The sequence below is a fragment of the Sparus aurata genome, chromosome 17, assembly GCF_900880675.1.
Source record: "Sparus aurata chromosome 17, fSpaAur1.1, whole genome shotgun sequence".
Lineage (NCBI taxonomy): Eukaryota > Metazoa > Chordata > Actinopteri > Spariformes > Sparidae > Sparus > Sparus aurata.
The window spans coordinates 8,434,907-8,450,127 of NC_044203.1; the positions used below are offsets into that span (position 1 = coordinate 8,434,907).

The 15,221-nt window shown below is 42.6% G+C and overlaps 2 protein-coding genes across 5 annotated transcripts in view; both read right to left on the reverse strand.

Moving 5' to 3' along the window:
- ldlrad4b (low density lipoprotein receptor class A domain containing 4b) overlaps positions 1-10,073 on the reverse strand; it is a 244,340-nt gene extending 234,267 nt beyond the window's left edge. The window contains exon 1 of one of the 2 annotated variants that reach the window (XM_030393471.1): positions 9,913-10,073. In XM_030393471.1, coding sequence (XP_030249331.1) covers positions 9,913-10,063 — 151 coding nt within the window. In that variant the 5' untranslated portion in view covers positions 10,064-10,073. The remainder of the gene's footprint in view (positions 1-9,912) is intronic. The other variant, XM_030393472.1, reaches the window with a different exon arrangement.
- A 1,257-nt stretch (positions 10,074-11,330) lies between these two features.
- Positions 11,331-15,221, reverse strand: part of LOC115567159 (nucleoporin SEH1) — a 54,086-nt gene continuing 50,195 nt past the window's right edge. For 2 of the 3 annotated variants that reach the window (XM_030393465.1, XM_030393467.1), the window contains exons 50-52: positions 13,906-14,032; positions 13,518-13,576; positions 12,768-12,900 (exon numbers count right to left, since the gene is read on the reverse strand). In XM_030393465.1, the coding sequence (XP_030249325.1) occupies positions 12,768-12,900; positions 13,518-13,576; positions 13,906-14,032 (319 nt within the window). Of the gene's footprint in view, positions 12,901-13,517; positions 13,577-13,905; positions 14,033-15,221 lie in introns of all 3 variants that reach the window. The other variant, XM_030393466.1, reaches the window with a different exon arrangement.

Consider the following 15,221-nt stretch of genomic DNA (forward strand, 5'->3'; position numbering starts at 1 on the left):
TGTTTCTGTTCTTGTGAGACGTGTCAGTGTGTCGCAGCACCACTTTGTCTTCCTGTCTGCTTCTGTGCGTGTTACCTCCCAACATTTCACAGCTTTTTGAACACAGTGCTTCAACTGATTCTGTCTTTTAGATGAAATTTACACATTTTACAAATACAGTAACCATTATACTGGCTGCTTCTTTGACGGCCATGGAGACAGTCCCAAGGCTCTTTTTTTTTGTGGCTGAGCTCGGAGACACATTACAAACTTGACAGAAACGCTGTCTACAACAAACTATTCGGGCCTTCTTGAAAAATTGCCAAACGCTATACAGAAGTTGAAGGCGTCGTGGTCACTCCAGACGCACGTCGGGACGCATGTTAAAGCCAGGTGTGAACTTGCGGACGTAAAGCCGCACACTGATCCGATCACTCGGGGAGGATGCCGATCAAAGTGTGAACGTCCTCATAGCGAACACACAGCCGTGCTCTCATCAGCCTACAGGGAAGCTTCTCTATTGTTTCATAAAAACAACTCTAATTATTAATGGGCTGAGGACGGCACTGGCTCGTTATATAATTGTTTAAAGTATACTTGCGTAGTTTTCACTGAGATTCGTAGTCTGCAGCGCTACGCATGAAATGGACAAAGATAAGAAGTTGAAGTTTCTGGAGTATATCGCCACTGGGAAATGTGTGTTTATCTCTTTTTCTCCCATCTTTTTTCCGGTACAGGGACTTTTCTGAATTATTAAATGACTACTTAGGATTTGTGGTTAAATGAAACAACACAAACAAGGACGCGCTGAATGAAAGTAAGCGACTCGAAGTAAGTGAATGGACTGTTTGACCAAAAAAAATGCTTCAGTGTCCTCTGTGAAAATCGCTTCAAGAGTAAAACAATATCAAATTGCTTTCTCGAGCACTTTTTGGTCGTTTCTAGGGCTTCCTAACTACTTCATCAACGACTTAATACTGCAGTTTGCAGACTGCTCCTAATCAGTGTGGGAACTGTGGAGCCATTAGCCAAATGCTGAGGAGTTTCTCTTCTCTAAAGCGTGAGGGCTGTGAGATCTGTCAAGCGGGTTCCCAAAGAAGCAAAAGGCAAGATAAATGAGAAGGGGGGGGGAACAGCTCCTACTGGAAAACTAACTGTTCATTCACAATAACCATCGTTGGTACAGAAAAGCAACAGCAAACGCGTCTTCCTTCGTGAATGAGACAGTCCCCCATCACGAAATCCAGTTATTGTGTATCTGACATCCTTCACATGATGCATGTCGTGATGAACAATGTAGCTCCCCCCATGGGCCAGACGGCGTATTACTGAAAATGATCGAGCAAACACTACAGGTGAGATGTGTGAATCCCCCTAGATATGATCAACATATAATAACAGAGGTAACATGTGAGAAACGCTCACCGCAGCAGACTCAGAGAAGAGATGACACTGGTGGTGGCTCATCAGACTTCTGCTGTGAGTGTGTGCAGACTGGTTTACTGACGCTCTGCTGCGCCTGTTTGGGAGGAACAATCTCCGGCCTCACTGAAATGTGACTGTAGAACCGAGTATCAGAAAATTACCAGAATTTGGCGGCGAGCGTTCAGACGGGACTTGACCTGAATGCTTCCGAGCTTCTACTGTTTCCATGACGATCGTGGCCGAAGCCAGCTATGAGGTCACTGATGTCCAGACCTGCTGGCAGTTCTACTTTTATTAATCGATTCTTTTATTTGACTTGAAAGTTTTATATGGATTTTTCAGAGAGTACACCTTGCACGGACAAAAGTTGAAAATAAAGTGAACAAAAGAACTGTCGAAAGGAAAAATGAATGAATGAAGGAATAGCGGAGAGGAAATAAAATGAGATAATTGCAACCATGACAGAGGTGTTACAGAGGTGAGCTGCAGGACTATGAAGTCACGAGTGAAAAACGAGTCAGGTCAGGCTTGGTTGGTAGTCCAATCTTGGAAGAAGTTCTTGATTCTTGATTCAACAACCTTGATCCGCTCTAAAAGCTCTTCGTTATGCAGCTCGACAAGGTTTGTGGCGGCCTTCTCCATGACTAAGTAGAAGAGATCTCAGCTGCTGATCACCGTCCATTGAATGTGTTCATTTCCAGTTCTGTGCAATAAGTCTCTTGGCCGTCATACAGCCAAGGTTAACAAATGTTAGGGTTTGGTCCAAGAGCCTTGGGGTGTATAGTCCAACAGGTGTGTTAGAGGGTCCCTGGTAAATGTTTGACTCAGGAAGACCCCAAGAAACAAAGGTCACTTTATCCCACAGTGTCTTTATTACTGGACGTGATGAAATCACATGATGAAAAGTCCCCGTCTTGTCGACACATGTCAGAATCCAACAAGCCTATCGTATCCATGCTTGTTGGGGTGGAATATATCCCGTGTACAATGTTATAGCTCATATGTTTTTTTTTTCACAGATTTGCAGATTTTGTTAATATTTTTCAAAATTGTGCTTCAAACATCTGTATTCAGAATAATCCCCAAACCTCTCTCCCAAGTCCTTTTAAGGCCACTCCACTTATCTACATGGGAGCCATTTAACGATTTGAAGAACCTTGGAAACAATTCCTTATCATATTTTGCACGTGTCCTTCTAATTTTAATTTGGTTGGGGTATAATCACCGTCTGCCCACAGTAGCCAGAAAGCTGTGCCCTTATCTGCATATAAACTAAGAAATCTTTATCCTGTAAACTATTCTTGTCTTTGTCTTGACCAAATGTTAGTAGCTTTCTATCATGGGGTCCCGTCAAGTCCACAAGTCTTTCAATACCCTCAGATTTCCAAATCTCATTTCCCAAAGGCTTTCCACCCCTGTGTGAAACCTTGAGATTACCCCAACAGGGGGATAACTGGTGAGTTCTTACACTTAAAACTAACAAAGGATTTAAATACTCTAATAGTTCCACAGGAGGATTTAATCACGGGATTATCTATTGTTTTCTTTTTAATGGGTGAATTAAAAGAGGGACATTTTGTTCTCCAAAATGTCCTGTTCCATGTCTTCCCCAGCAGTCTCCCTGGGTCTTGATCCATAGCCCCACTTTGAAGGATAACTAATATTGAAAGCTATATGATGCGTCCTTTTCAAAAGGGAGAGGTCTCGCAGAGATGAGATAGGATAACACGTTCTTTTTTTTAGTGTGTCTATACATCCATACTGGTTTGGTGTCACTGTGAAATCTGGAGATCAGTGGTAGAAACCGTCAATCAGGAGCAATTTTGAGTGTTTGCATATATGTGTGTATGTATTCAGGTACAGTGTAACAGTCATTAGGGGTGTCAGCTGTTTCAGGAGTCATGTTTAGTTGCTGCTGGTGTAAACACAATGTTTCCTTTAATGCTGCTTCATGATAAAAACTTTTACACAACAGGGGGCTTTTATTGTGAAGAAGTTCTAGTAAATCAGACGTGTTTGGGACTGAACTAGCAGAGCCACTTTGTCAGTGGTGATTCTTTGTTAGCGCTGCGCAGACTGGGACATGCACACCACTGCTTGAAGACGCACCTTCAAGCAGGTGAACCAGTTGTGATGGTAAAACAAAACCCTGGCCGCCCGAGGCTACGAGTCACATCGCGTAGAGACAGGCCGGCAAAAAAAAAAACGGCACAGCGCGATTAAAATCTGGGATTACTGGGTTTGAACATTGTTGAAAACATTTGGGAAAATCTCAACAAAATATATAACAAAGGTCAAGTTGTTCATAGACATTTTAATGCAGAAATGTTACATACTATAACTTTAAATCAGATTTTCACTGAGGCAGTTTCCTGGGCTGTTTCAGTTGAGAACATTTCAACTTAAAGTGTATTTGTTGAATTTAAAACAGGACATTTCTGAAAGTAAGGCATCGAAAGAAAACACAGTATCATGTGTTTCTGTGCGCCGGCTTTATCTACTGCGCAGAGAGGCTGGAAATGGAAGCGCCACGACTGAGGACTGATTCACCCTACAACATGTTTGTATAAAGACAAGAACAAAAAAAATCATCTATATATGCTTAAATTTACTTAAACAATTTAACCAAGCCACGACATTTCCAATAGAGATAAACAGGACTGCTGCGTGGCACGGGCTGCAGTCGTTAAACCACCTGTACAGAAATATCTCTGAAAAGCTGCTCTGTGATCAGTTGAATTGGTGAGATTAACTTTCACACAGGATACACACACCTCAGTGCTGGAATTCCTGCAGGGGGAGCATGGAAGAATATACCATGCTTTGGCAAATAAGTTCTTTAATCAACTTATCATGGTGTGCCAACTGGGGTTAAAAATAAAAACCACGGCTTGTCTCAGAGGCTTCCAAGCAGCACTTTGATCTTCCAATTGACTAGCACAACATTTTGGGATTTATTCAGTCAGAACTCGGCCAGATGATTGGTTCTGGCCAAGTAGAGATGTTTAAAAACACTCAAATTTGGAACAGATATGTTAAAAATGTTTTCCTTTCTCTGGCCAGGATGTGAAAATCTTGCTTGTAGTGCGTTTCAAAGGATATGCTGCATCTCAAACGTCAATTTCTTTTTTTTTTTTCATGCGTTGCCAAATAACTTCAAAGAAAATTGTTGTATCAAGCTGTTTTTTTCCAAACCGTCCTCAAGTAGTTGTAGAGAAGATTAGGCTCGGAAAACTGAGCTGCAGCTTGATATAATGATCTTTTCTTGATTAATTATACAGCAGCATGAATAATCCATTTTGGGTGATTACGTAAAGAAAACAGTCCCTCGGAGGATAAGGTGAACAACCTCTGAGTGAGAAGTATCGTCTTTCCAGCTCATCAGTCTGGTTTGCTTTCGCACATCACACTTTTCGGCGTTGTTTTTCACTCGGTTCAGTCACGCACAACCCACTTAACTGCGGCAGCACAATAACAGACAGTTCATACAAAGACTCGCACTCCCATGAGCGCAACCCAGACAAAGATGCACACGCTTCTGGTGCAGGCTGGCACTCGTCTTTGCCCGTCTCGCGCCTTCTCCCCACCAACACAATGCTGTCACATTTTGGCGTGTCACATGGGCTCAGAGAGAGACAAGGCCGTATTATCAACAACTGGCTGGAGCTCAGGTCCTGTGTGTGTGTGTGTGTGTGTGTGTGTGTGTGTGAGCTGGAATTCACTGGTCAGACTGAAATGTGTGTATGATGGTGTGTGTGTGTGTGTGAGAGAGAGAGAGAAGTTGTGTGAGAGTTCAGGTTGAGGCTGAGCCGTCAGTGGCAGACAAGCCCCGTCAAGTGCTCCTCCTCTGTCTAACACACTCAGCCGCTCGCTTCGGGAGGTGAGAAGCCGCTAATTGGCAAAGGGTGAAACACACACACACGAATGCGCGCTGACAGTACACACTTGCACTGACGGTCAGTTACTGTCACGCACACACACGCGCACACGCAGAGTAGAACAAGGGACATACAGAAACAGAAGCAGACAGATGGACACAGACGTCTGGCTCTGAGCAGCAGTTGTACAGTGAGCTGTGAGAAGTGGACACACACACACACACACACACACACACACACACACACACACACACAGAGAGCGACCTGGTAGACGAGAGCGCATTACTGTAGCTAATAATACACACAGTCCGCCCGCTGACTTTCTCCACTTTCTCACTTGCTTATTATTTCATGACGTGATGCTTTCTCTTCAGTTACATATTAATGTATTCTACCTTTGCAATGAAGCTTGTGCACAGACAGACAGACAGACAGAGGACGCTCGCTCTCTGTTTGTTCCGTTTGCATAAAGGCTGAATTAAATAAGACACTCTGCTCTGTGATTCCCGTCTCTACATGCACAGCAGTGGAGTGGACCGTACCTTCTGATCACCAGTCACTATGTCTCCTTTGAGACTTTTGTTAACACCCTGATTGTTTGGTGTTATTTGGAGCAGACGGACTTGAATTTTGTTTGTTTTGGTTTCTCCAAGTCTCCAAGGTGCTGACAATATCTGATCATTGGATTTTTGCGGCCATAATATTAGGGAGTTACAAATTCTGACATCAGTGTGCTGAAACATTTGCCTTCACTTTAAGAATTATTAAATTACCTCAAACGTTTTTTTTTCTGCATCATAATTTCTAAAAGACCGGCATTTTTTATCGGCACATTTCGGACAAGATATACACCGAAAGCAGATGTGGCTGAGGTATATCTGTGATTGGCCACTTCATATACAGGTAAGACTATAAACAATATTGGAGGTTTGGACATCTTAAGTTCCTGCTGATGAAGTGAGTAAGTAAGTAAACCTTTACCAAAGACTAACAGCCTGAAACAACTAGACCTAAGGACTACACACTTATTCATATATACAGACTGAATTTTCAATAGGCTTTCTTTAAAATCACATGATGATAATACAAACGTGGGATGTTGCCTGACTTGTCATTTGAACGTTACAGCACTCTGCTTGTGCCTGGGTGTTGCGTCATTAGAGTGTCTGTCTCAGCGTGTTGGTATGTTTGAAGTGAACCGGGATATGATAATATATTAATGATGATAAAGATAACTTCTTGGATGTTCCCGCGACATACGGAATGATGATGATGTTACATGTTCTCGTCTCCTCCTCTCTGTCTGCTCTGGATCTATTAGAAGTTTTGACAAAGGTCCAGTTTGGGTTTTAAGTGCTCCCCTGATGTGCTTCTGTTCCTTCTCCTTCCCCTCTGTCTTTGTGGGCGTGGTCTCAGCCTGATGGTTTAGGGTTCTGATGACCTCCAGCTTGAGCTCCAGTGGGTGATGAGACACACATCAATGTTGAAGCTTCTTGTCTGCTTCAGTGTGTACTGCACAGTCCAACAAGGACAGGCTGTCTCCTCTAACATCTCCCCCTCTGTGAACTTGATGTTCTTGTCCACAGCATCTATATGTTCTGTGAAGGCTTCCACTTCTCTTGTTCTGATTGTGAGCCAGGTGTCGTCCAAATACCTGAACCAGTGGTTAGGAGCACTTCCTGTGAAGGTGATCAAGGCTCTGCTCTCAACTTCTTCCATGTAGAGGTTGGACACTATTGGGAACACCAGTGAGCCCATAGCACAACTGTGCTACTGTCTGTAGAAACCTTCACTGTGCTGGAAGGAGGTGGACGTCAGACAGAGGTCAAGTGTCATACCAACTCATTCATTCAATGCAACATAAAATATGAATATGTGAGAATTATCTCATTCTGACTAGTAGTCTTGTATATGATGTCCTCGACCTAAGCATGATGAAATAATGTAAAAACAGTCTCTGTTCCATTCTAATGAATGCAGAGAACATTTGATCAGTAATGAATGAACAAGCTGAGGGATCTTTAACCTCAAAGACAGCCATCGGGGACCTAAAATTGTTCATGTTCTCACATCTTTAATAACTCATAACCTCTTACCCATACGCTTTCAAAGCTCCTGTAGAGTGGAGTTTATTAGCTTTTCAGAGGCTCTGTGCTGAACATGATTACACCATCCTGCTCTGCAGCATTTATTCACCAGGGAAACCCATGTGGTTTCTTCCTGTAGGCTAATGGGCAATGGTTATGGCCAAAGTACTGCTTTTGGTGTTGAATGGATAATAAATCTATGTTTTCTGCTACAATTCATTTAGCCGTCCGTTTACTCTGTGAGCTTTACCGGACACATCTACCACTATCTGTCAGTAAATGGTATACAGGATCACACCTGTTGTTCTCTGGAAAAAAGCATAGAACAATATTTGCTTAGGAAAATTGGAATGTAGACAAAAATATCATGTGGAAAATCAAACCAGATAAAATCGAAGTGTAAGACATCCAAGTACATCACTTTAAAAAAAATAAATAAATAAACCTTTCTGACGTTCTGTCTGAATTGTGGCATAAGCATCCATTCTCAGACAGAGCAAATCTAAAACTGGGACTTTAAATAACAAACCGAAATCCCAAATGAAATGATACTGACTGTGAATGTTACTACAATAGAGGAAATATGGGAAAAAGAGTATAAATAGTCAGGCGCCCCAATGATTGCTCTACAGTAGGTCTTTATGGTTTAAAGTCTCATTTTTCATGCTGACCAAAAATAAATGGCACAAATAATGTACAGAAAAGGTCAATATATACATGATTGGCACTTTGAGGAATTCAAGTATTAAGGGAGACTAACGGAGCTCGCTTACAGCTTGAAACAGTATGACACCCTGGAATGCTGGCAGTATTTACCTGTCTCCATACTTTCACATGCACACGCATCATCATTATCCACAGGTGTCCTCTCACTGAACCCAACGTAACCAGCTTCACCTGCACAGCTCGGCTCATCAGTACCGCAGCAGCCCGTCACAGGAAACGGGTAAAAGGAAAAAGATGCGACAGCGGTGAACTGCACAACTCTACTGACACAATCGTCTGAACGCCACAAAGCACCAAATGGAGTTTGTGTCAGAACTGTGTAAAAGCATGTAAATGAGACAAAAACGGAGGAAAGACGCAAAAATGAGCTTCACAGAGAGAGAGAGAGAGAGAGAGAGAGAGTGTGTGGGGGTCACAGGCAGGAAACAAGGGAGGATTGAAACAGAGTGAAGGCAGAGCAGACAGAACTGAAAAAAAGAGAAAAGATAAACAACATCAATAACACTGATTCAAAGCTTAGATAGCTCCTCCTCATCTGTAGGTCCACTGACACCTTCAGGGAGCGGGCTGATGTACAGCCAACCGGTCAGGCAAGAACAAAACTGACCCTCAGCAAACACTTGACTAAATCCGATGCACTCAGAAACAAACTCCAGCTCTTTCTGTAGCTCACTGAGTAGCAGAGAACATAGCTCAGTGATCACATTCATTTAAACCTGATCAGAGGGCTGGAGTCAGAGAGACCCGTGCTCTGCGCTGTCACATATAGATCCATGCTTTACCAGACAGTTTTGAAGTCAGGGTCAAGGGTCTGCAAACTGGCGTCAGTAGCTCGTTGTGGATGCTGAATTAAATTGAACTCGACGTGCTTTGATATGCGTTGCTCGACAATGAAATAATTAAGTACAAAATAGTCTGTTGATTTGGTTTGCTGTAGTGTGATTTAAAATGACACAGGTGCCAAGATAAACACAACATCGCTGGATGATGTTTACAGTTAATCTAACCCTCATCATCTTCTGAACCTCTGAGAGGATGATGGAGAGGAGAGCCATGTGTCGTGTGGAAGAGGTGGAGGTTTACGGCATCCCAAAATAAGCATCACTTTCAAACTGTGCGCGTCGAGAGGGTGTATGTGGACAAATGTGTCACTGCTACACAGGTGCTCACCCACCCTGCAGTGTGACAAACCGCTCAGTTGTGTACCAACTCATCTCTGATGAGTCTACCTGCTGACACACCATCATTACTCACAGCGGTCCTCACCGTCATAAAAAAGTTGGTAGCCCTTGGCTTAAAATATGACTGGCAGCTGAGTGTTACCTTTCTGATCGAGCTTCCCTGCTAGCTTGTTCATCATTCACATCAAACAGGATAAGACAGATAAACGACACACCAGACAGAGAGGGGGAAATTCTTGTCTGTCTCTACTGAGGGCAGTAATTATAGAAGTTATCAGGGAGGTCACGGTCAGTGGAAGAGACAGCGCTGCCCTGCAGGGAGACAGACGTGGCGGATTGGTGCTGTGGCCCCGGCGGATGAATGGGAGCCAGGGCTAGCCCGCTTGCTGCTAACTTAGCCATGTTAGCTTAGCTCAGCTGTCTTGCGCAGCTTGGAAAGCAGCTCCAACTCTAAACAGCAACTTCCACCCTCTGGCCCGAAGTCAGAACCCACACCGGACAGCCTGACTAGCGTTTAGCCACACCAACTAGCATCACCACAACATTCCTCCAGCCGCCTACGACTACAGCATTATGCATTTAAAAAAATACACCAGTGTACAGGAAAAAACTAAGAAAATGTCGCAGGCTTCCTACCTGTAAATGCAGTCGCTAACGTGCTAAGTCGCCGTGTCTGCTTGTTTAAAGTATATGGTGTTGTGTTGCTAGACGTCAAGTCCAACTGCACTACAGTGGTTTCCAGTCTGGGAAGCAAAATAAAGCCCTGCTGCCCCACTGTACAGTACATGCTGCTGACAGCCGGCCCGCTGAAGAAGCTTTGTCGCCACCTGCAGGATCCCCTGCACACAGCAGCCGGCCGGGCTAAATGTATGATCCATTGAAGGCACTGAGGTCACACATCAGCAGCAGATGTGCAACACCTTCCCCAGTGCTGCTCAGTGACTGCTGTTTACATTTCAAAAGAGTGGTTTTCTAATTTGCTCAGCAGTCCCTCAGCAGGAAGGCTGTTATAAATAAATAGTATCTCCACTGTACCTTTCAAAACCACAGGAAATGGAAACAACGCTGAGGACAAGAACATAATATATGGAGTAAAAGAAAAATATAAATCTGATTAAATAACAAATTAAAGTCTAAAAGCTAGTCTAAAAGCGTTTGGGAGTTTGTTCCAGTGTTGAAAGCATGGTCCCCTTTGTCTAAAGCCTTGACTGTGGGACTTTGATCTGAGGGGTCTTGGTGCTGAATATATGACAGCAAAGCCAAATTTTATTCTGAAAAAAACTAAAAATTTAATAGATAAATAAATTGTACAGAAGAAATTGAACACAAAAAAATTTACCTGCTGCTCAAGACAAACGTGTTCATGCTTTGGCACTGGATGGGCTTCATAAGAGACAACAGGCGCTTTGTTATTCTAACTTAATTTTATAATTGGCAGCAACTGTATGCTGCATGCTAACCAGCACAGCTTCCAAATTTGTAGAACGCTGGCTTGATGTCCTGCAGTTCCAGTGCATGCCTAAATATGTACTTGTTGCTTTTTGTTGTGTAAAAAATGTCTCGCATGTAAAAGTATAATTACCACACAGAAAATGCTTATTGTGACTCCTTGTCCCTCAATAGAAATTTCTGACTATGCAAATAACAATTTCACTATTTACATTTACAGATACAAGATGTCTTTACTTCACTGTGTTCATTCTCAGTATATGTGCACTGAAGGCCTCAAGTTTCCAAATCCCAATTGTGTATGCTAAATATTGGACCAGGATTGGCTTTCAAACTATTTGTGATGTCACAAAACTTGCACATTGCACACCTGTAGGAACAAGAGAAACATATTTTTGACTGGAAGAGATTAGAGAAAGATTAAAATAATGCAAACATACCATATAATATCTGTTAGTGGATACAAACAGTTTTAATACTGGTCCTACTTATGTAGTAGTAAAAATCTGAAATTAAAAGAATGATGTAATAATAAGGCCCTGGTTCTGTCATATTAACACATCACATTAGGAACAGCCATTTAAAAAGGATTCGAGAAAGCCAGGCGATTTATCACAAAACTTTATTTAAAATGTGTACAGACAACAATATATTACATTATTTACTATTTAAAGTATGTGCAAACTGTAAACCAAAATATATCAGGTGGGTTGCTGTCAGGGACAATGCATTGCCTTCATATAATCATACTGTATGTAAAGCTTGCTCTACAAGCAGGGGAGTGATTTTCACACTAGTGTTTTTCTAACCCTTTACCCTAACCCTGTCACATTTTGTGGCAACTTACCGCTAAAAAACAAATCCTTGATGAAGTTGACGTACATTTCCCTGTGCCATTCCACTCCCAAAGCTGATTATGGATGTGAGTCCAACACCCCCTGGCAATATTGGCCATTTGCCCCAGAGCCAAAAGAGGAAATGGGAAGCTAATTTTCTGTGACTGGAACAGTGATTAACACCGTTTTGCCATGGTAACCATACTAAGCAGGCCTGGCAAGCTGCCGAACAAAAACCCCACCGGAGGAAACTCTTTGAGCATCTAATAACAATCATTAACCATCCTAATGCCCTGATCAGGACTAAATTAAGTACATCTGGACTGTTTGGAACGGGTCTTGGAGGTTGCTGGGCAGTCAACACATGGTGCTGACAAAGGCCACTGTGCAGGTGGGCTCTGCATGATGAGAAGCCATTTACATGGAAAACACACCAGTACAGAAGATTAGGACCATTTAATGAAATGAAGACGGACTAATCTCAGGGTTATTAAAGTTATTTCTAAAAGAACCCCCCCCCTCCCCAAAAGAAGAAACGAAAAACCCTGAAACCATAAATATGCTGTGGTCTTGCAACAATCGCACATTTATAACAGAAATTACTTACAAAAAATTATGTGCAGGCCCCTTTTTCAGATTTTGACGGTTTGGCTTAAAAAAAAGAATCCCTGCAGCCATGTTCCCAACAACCAAACAAGAGACAAAGACATTCCTGTGTGACCAAGTAATCCTCAACGTAACCCAACTGGTTCTGTCTCACAGAGGCCATGGCAACAACAATGCTGCCTTGTGATATGACTCAGGGACAAGGCAAATACCAGTTCCAGAGTAAAGTGACAAAAATCATTAGCTCTTTGAAATGCCAGAGTGGGGCAGACTAATTGTGAGGCAGTCAGACCAAATCATTCAGCTTCAGGCACAGTCATTTTTCATGGGCCAGCTGAGGACACCTGTGCCACCTCCAGAGGCACAGAGGGCTGTGTTGGCAGTCGAGTCTCAGTCATCTCCATTTAATCAGCTACAATCCACATCTCTGAACACAATGAGAGGATGGATTCAAGTACAGCGCTGCTTCCATTTGATCCTCAGCAGTTCGCCTTTTCCTCTCTGTTGCTCTCTTCTGTCCCATGATGAATAGTACAGAGAAGAGCATCCACCTTAAGCCAGCCACCATGAGAAGGTGGCGTAGGATGGTAGATGGTGAAATCAAGGTACTGCCTCACCGGTCAGCTGAATAACAAGACTTCCACTTGTTTCTGACTGAATGAGCAGCAAACCAGCCTGTCTGCCTGCAGAACTAGGTTTGAACTGGACGGGTAGCTTCAGATAATGCTGGGATCTTAAGGGTGGGAAAGAAGAATGGCAGTCAGTAGATCATTTAAAAATAGATAAACAATTGTTTCAATTTTAAATGTTTAGTGCATGAATACATACTTGTTCTAATACTTCTACATTGTGTATCGCGCCATGATCGACCAGGCCCAATACATACACAAATACACGTGTTCACATAAATTAAAAAATCAAGAACTTAGGACTGCATAATATGATTCATGACACTAGACTAAAAATAACTTTAGGACACGGAACTCATAAAGGAAAACTCATGAATAGAAAGTAAATGGGGAAACATGGGTATATTGTTCAGCGTTGATGTGGTTGAAATTGGAGCGCATGATAAGAGCAAACACACAAATATATTTCATGTACTTGTGATTTTATTTTTCCCTATTTCAACAATGTAAAACACATGTTGTGCCCATTCCAAAAGCTTTCTCTAATTAAACTAACAGTAGACCTATGAAAACCATAATGGCGAGGCACATAAACAAACATCAACAGGGGTAGGCACTAATACTTAACATTATAACCCTTTGATTCCTAAAGTGTCACCCATCCACTATCACAAGTACAGAATGGAGAGTTTCTGTCAGGCATAATGACCACTGGACTTACCTCAGGGAATATTTGGAATGCTTGATGTGGAAGGGCTCCCTAGGGTTTACAAATTTCAGCTGCAAGTAATTTAGAGAAGCCACACATCAAATATCAAATCCATGCAATGCACAGTGACAAAATGTTAGGGGTTTGTTATTACATGTATCATGCAGCACAGATAAATCAAGTCAAACATGCAATTTCTGTTAGCTGTATGGAATAACTGTATACACAATGTGAGGTAGCATCTATATTGTCACTACCTTTCTGCCTCTTTTAAAAAGACACTTTTCTGGAATACCAAGTGATGCATATTTTATATTCTGTATTCCAGTTCTTGCCGCAGTAAGCGAGGAAAACAAACATTTTTCTTCCTATGTCTTCATGAAAATAAAACATGCCCCACCTCATGAGTGTCAGACGAGTTGTTGCGGATGTTGACCTTCAGAGTGCTGGACTCACCCAACCTTGTGGCTGGGAAGGTGTAGAGGTCCTGTGGAGAGTACACACCCCTCCGCACAGCCTCCTCCTGGCTGAGAATTACAGATGATGCCAGTTTTAACAGAAAGCATAACACACTTACCAGTTGTCTCCTACAGAATCTTCTCATCAAGACCTTATTTACATATGGAACTCTCATTCCATTTCATTCTTCCTTACCATCAGAGATTTTATGTAATACCTAGATGACCCATACCAATAAAGTCATTAGGGGTCTGTACTCTCCAAGCCTCAGCTGCAGACAAGACTGCTGTTGCCACAGTATGAGGGGCAGCCACATTAACCCTGTCTTAGCAGGATAAATTACAAGAAGAAGCCCAAGTAGCTGCAGCACAGAGCTCGCTCAGTAGGACACCACTTAAGGCAGCCCAAGAAGTGGAAACACCTCTGGTTGAATGACACTTCACAGGGGCACCTGGAGGTCCCTGAGCCTGCACGCCGAAGTAATGGTATCAACAAACCAGTTTACGAGCCTCTGCTTATACAATCCACTAACCTTCCTGTGCCCTCAAAAACAAACAAAGCAAACTTACGAAAACCCAGCTCCCACATCCAAGTAGAGTCTCAGAGCCCCAACAGGATAAAGGAGAGCTACACCGGGCAAACTGATAAGCTGATTGATGTAAAAAGCCAAAAGGCTTTTTGGAGGAAATGAGGAATGGGGCCACATATTAATGCCAGACCAATCAGAAATCCAACACAAGCAGTCCCTAGCAACTGACAGGGAATGGAGTTCACAAACCTAGACAGCCACCTGAGGTCAGCCAGTTCAAGGGGTTCAAACGTACCTTTCAACATGCCGAGCCAAGACGGCAGCAATATACACCTTAATTGTAGAGACAGTGAGTATCTGCAAATATCTGAGCAATACAGGGACAGAGCAACTCTCCTGGTTCCCACTCATTGGCATACAGCGCCCTTGTAGAGGAAGCCTGAGTGTTAAGTATGGTTTTGGACCAAAGCCTGTTCACAGGAACTCAGTATTAAGTAGTGACTGGTATCGTTAAGTTTTTAACGGAACTACAACTCTTAGTGCTACTGCTTATCAATCCGGTACTTAAACAGTACACTTATTGGTTCTTCATGTTGAGAAAAATTCAACAATTTAAGAACAGAAAATAAATCGAATAAACAGTTATTTATGTTTTTTTTAACATGTCCTAACAGCCATATTCAACAATTCCCCAATAACCGTAACTATTGGTCAGCTGAATACTCAGC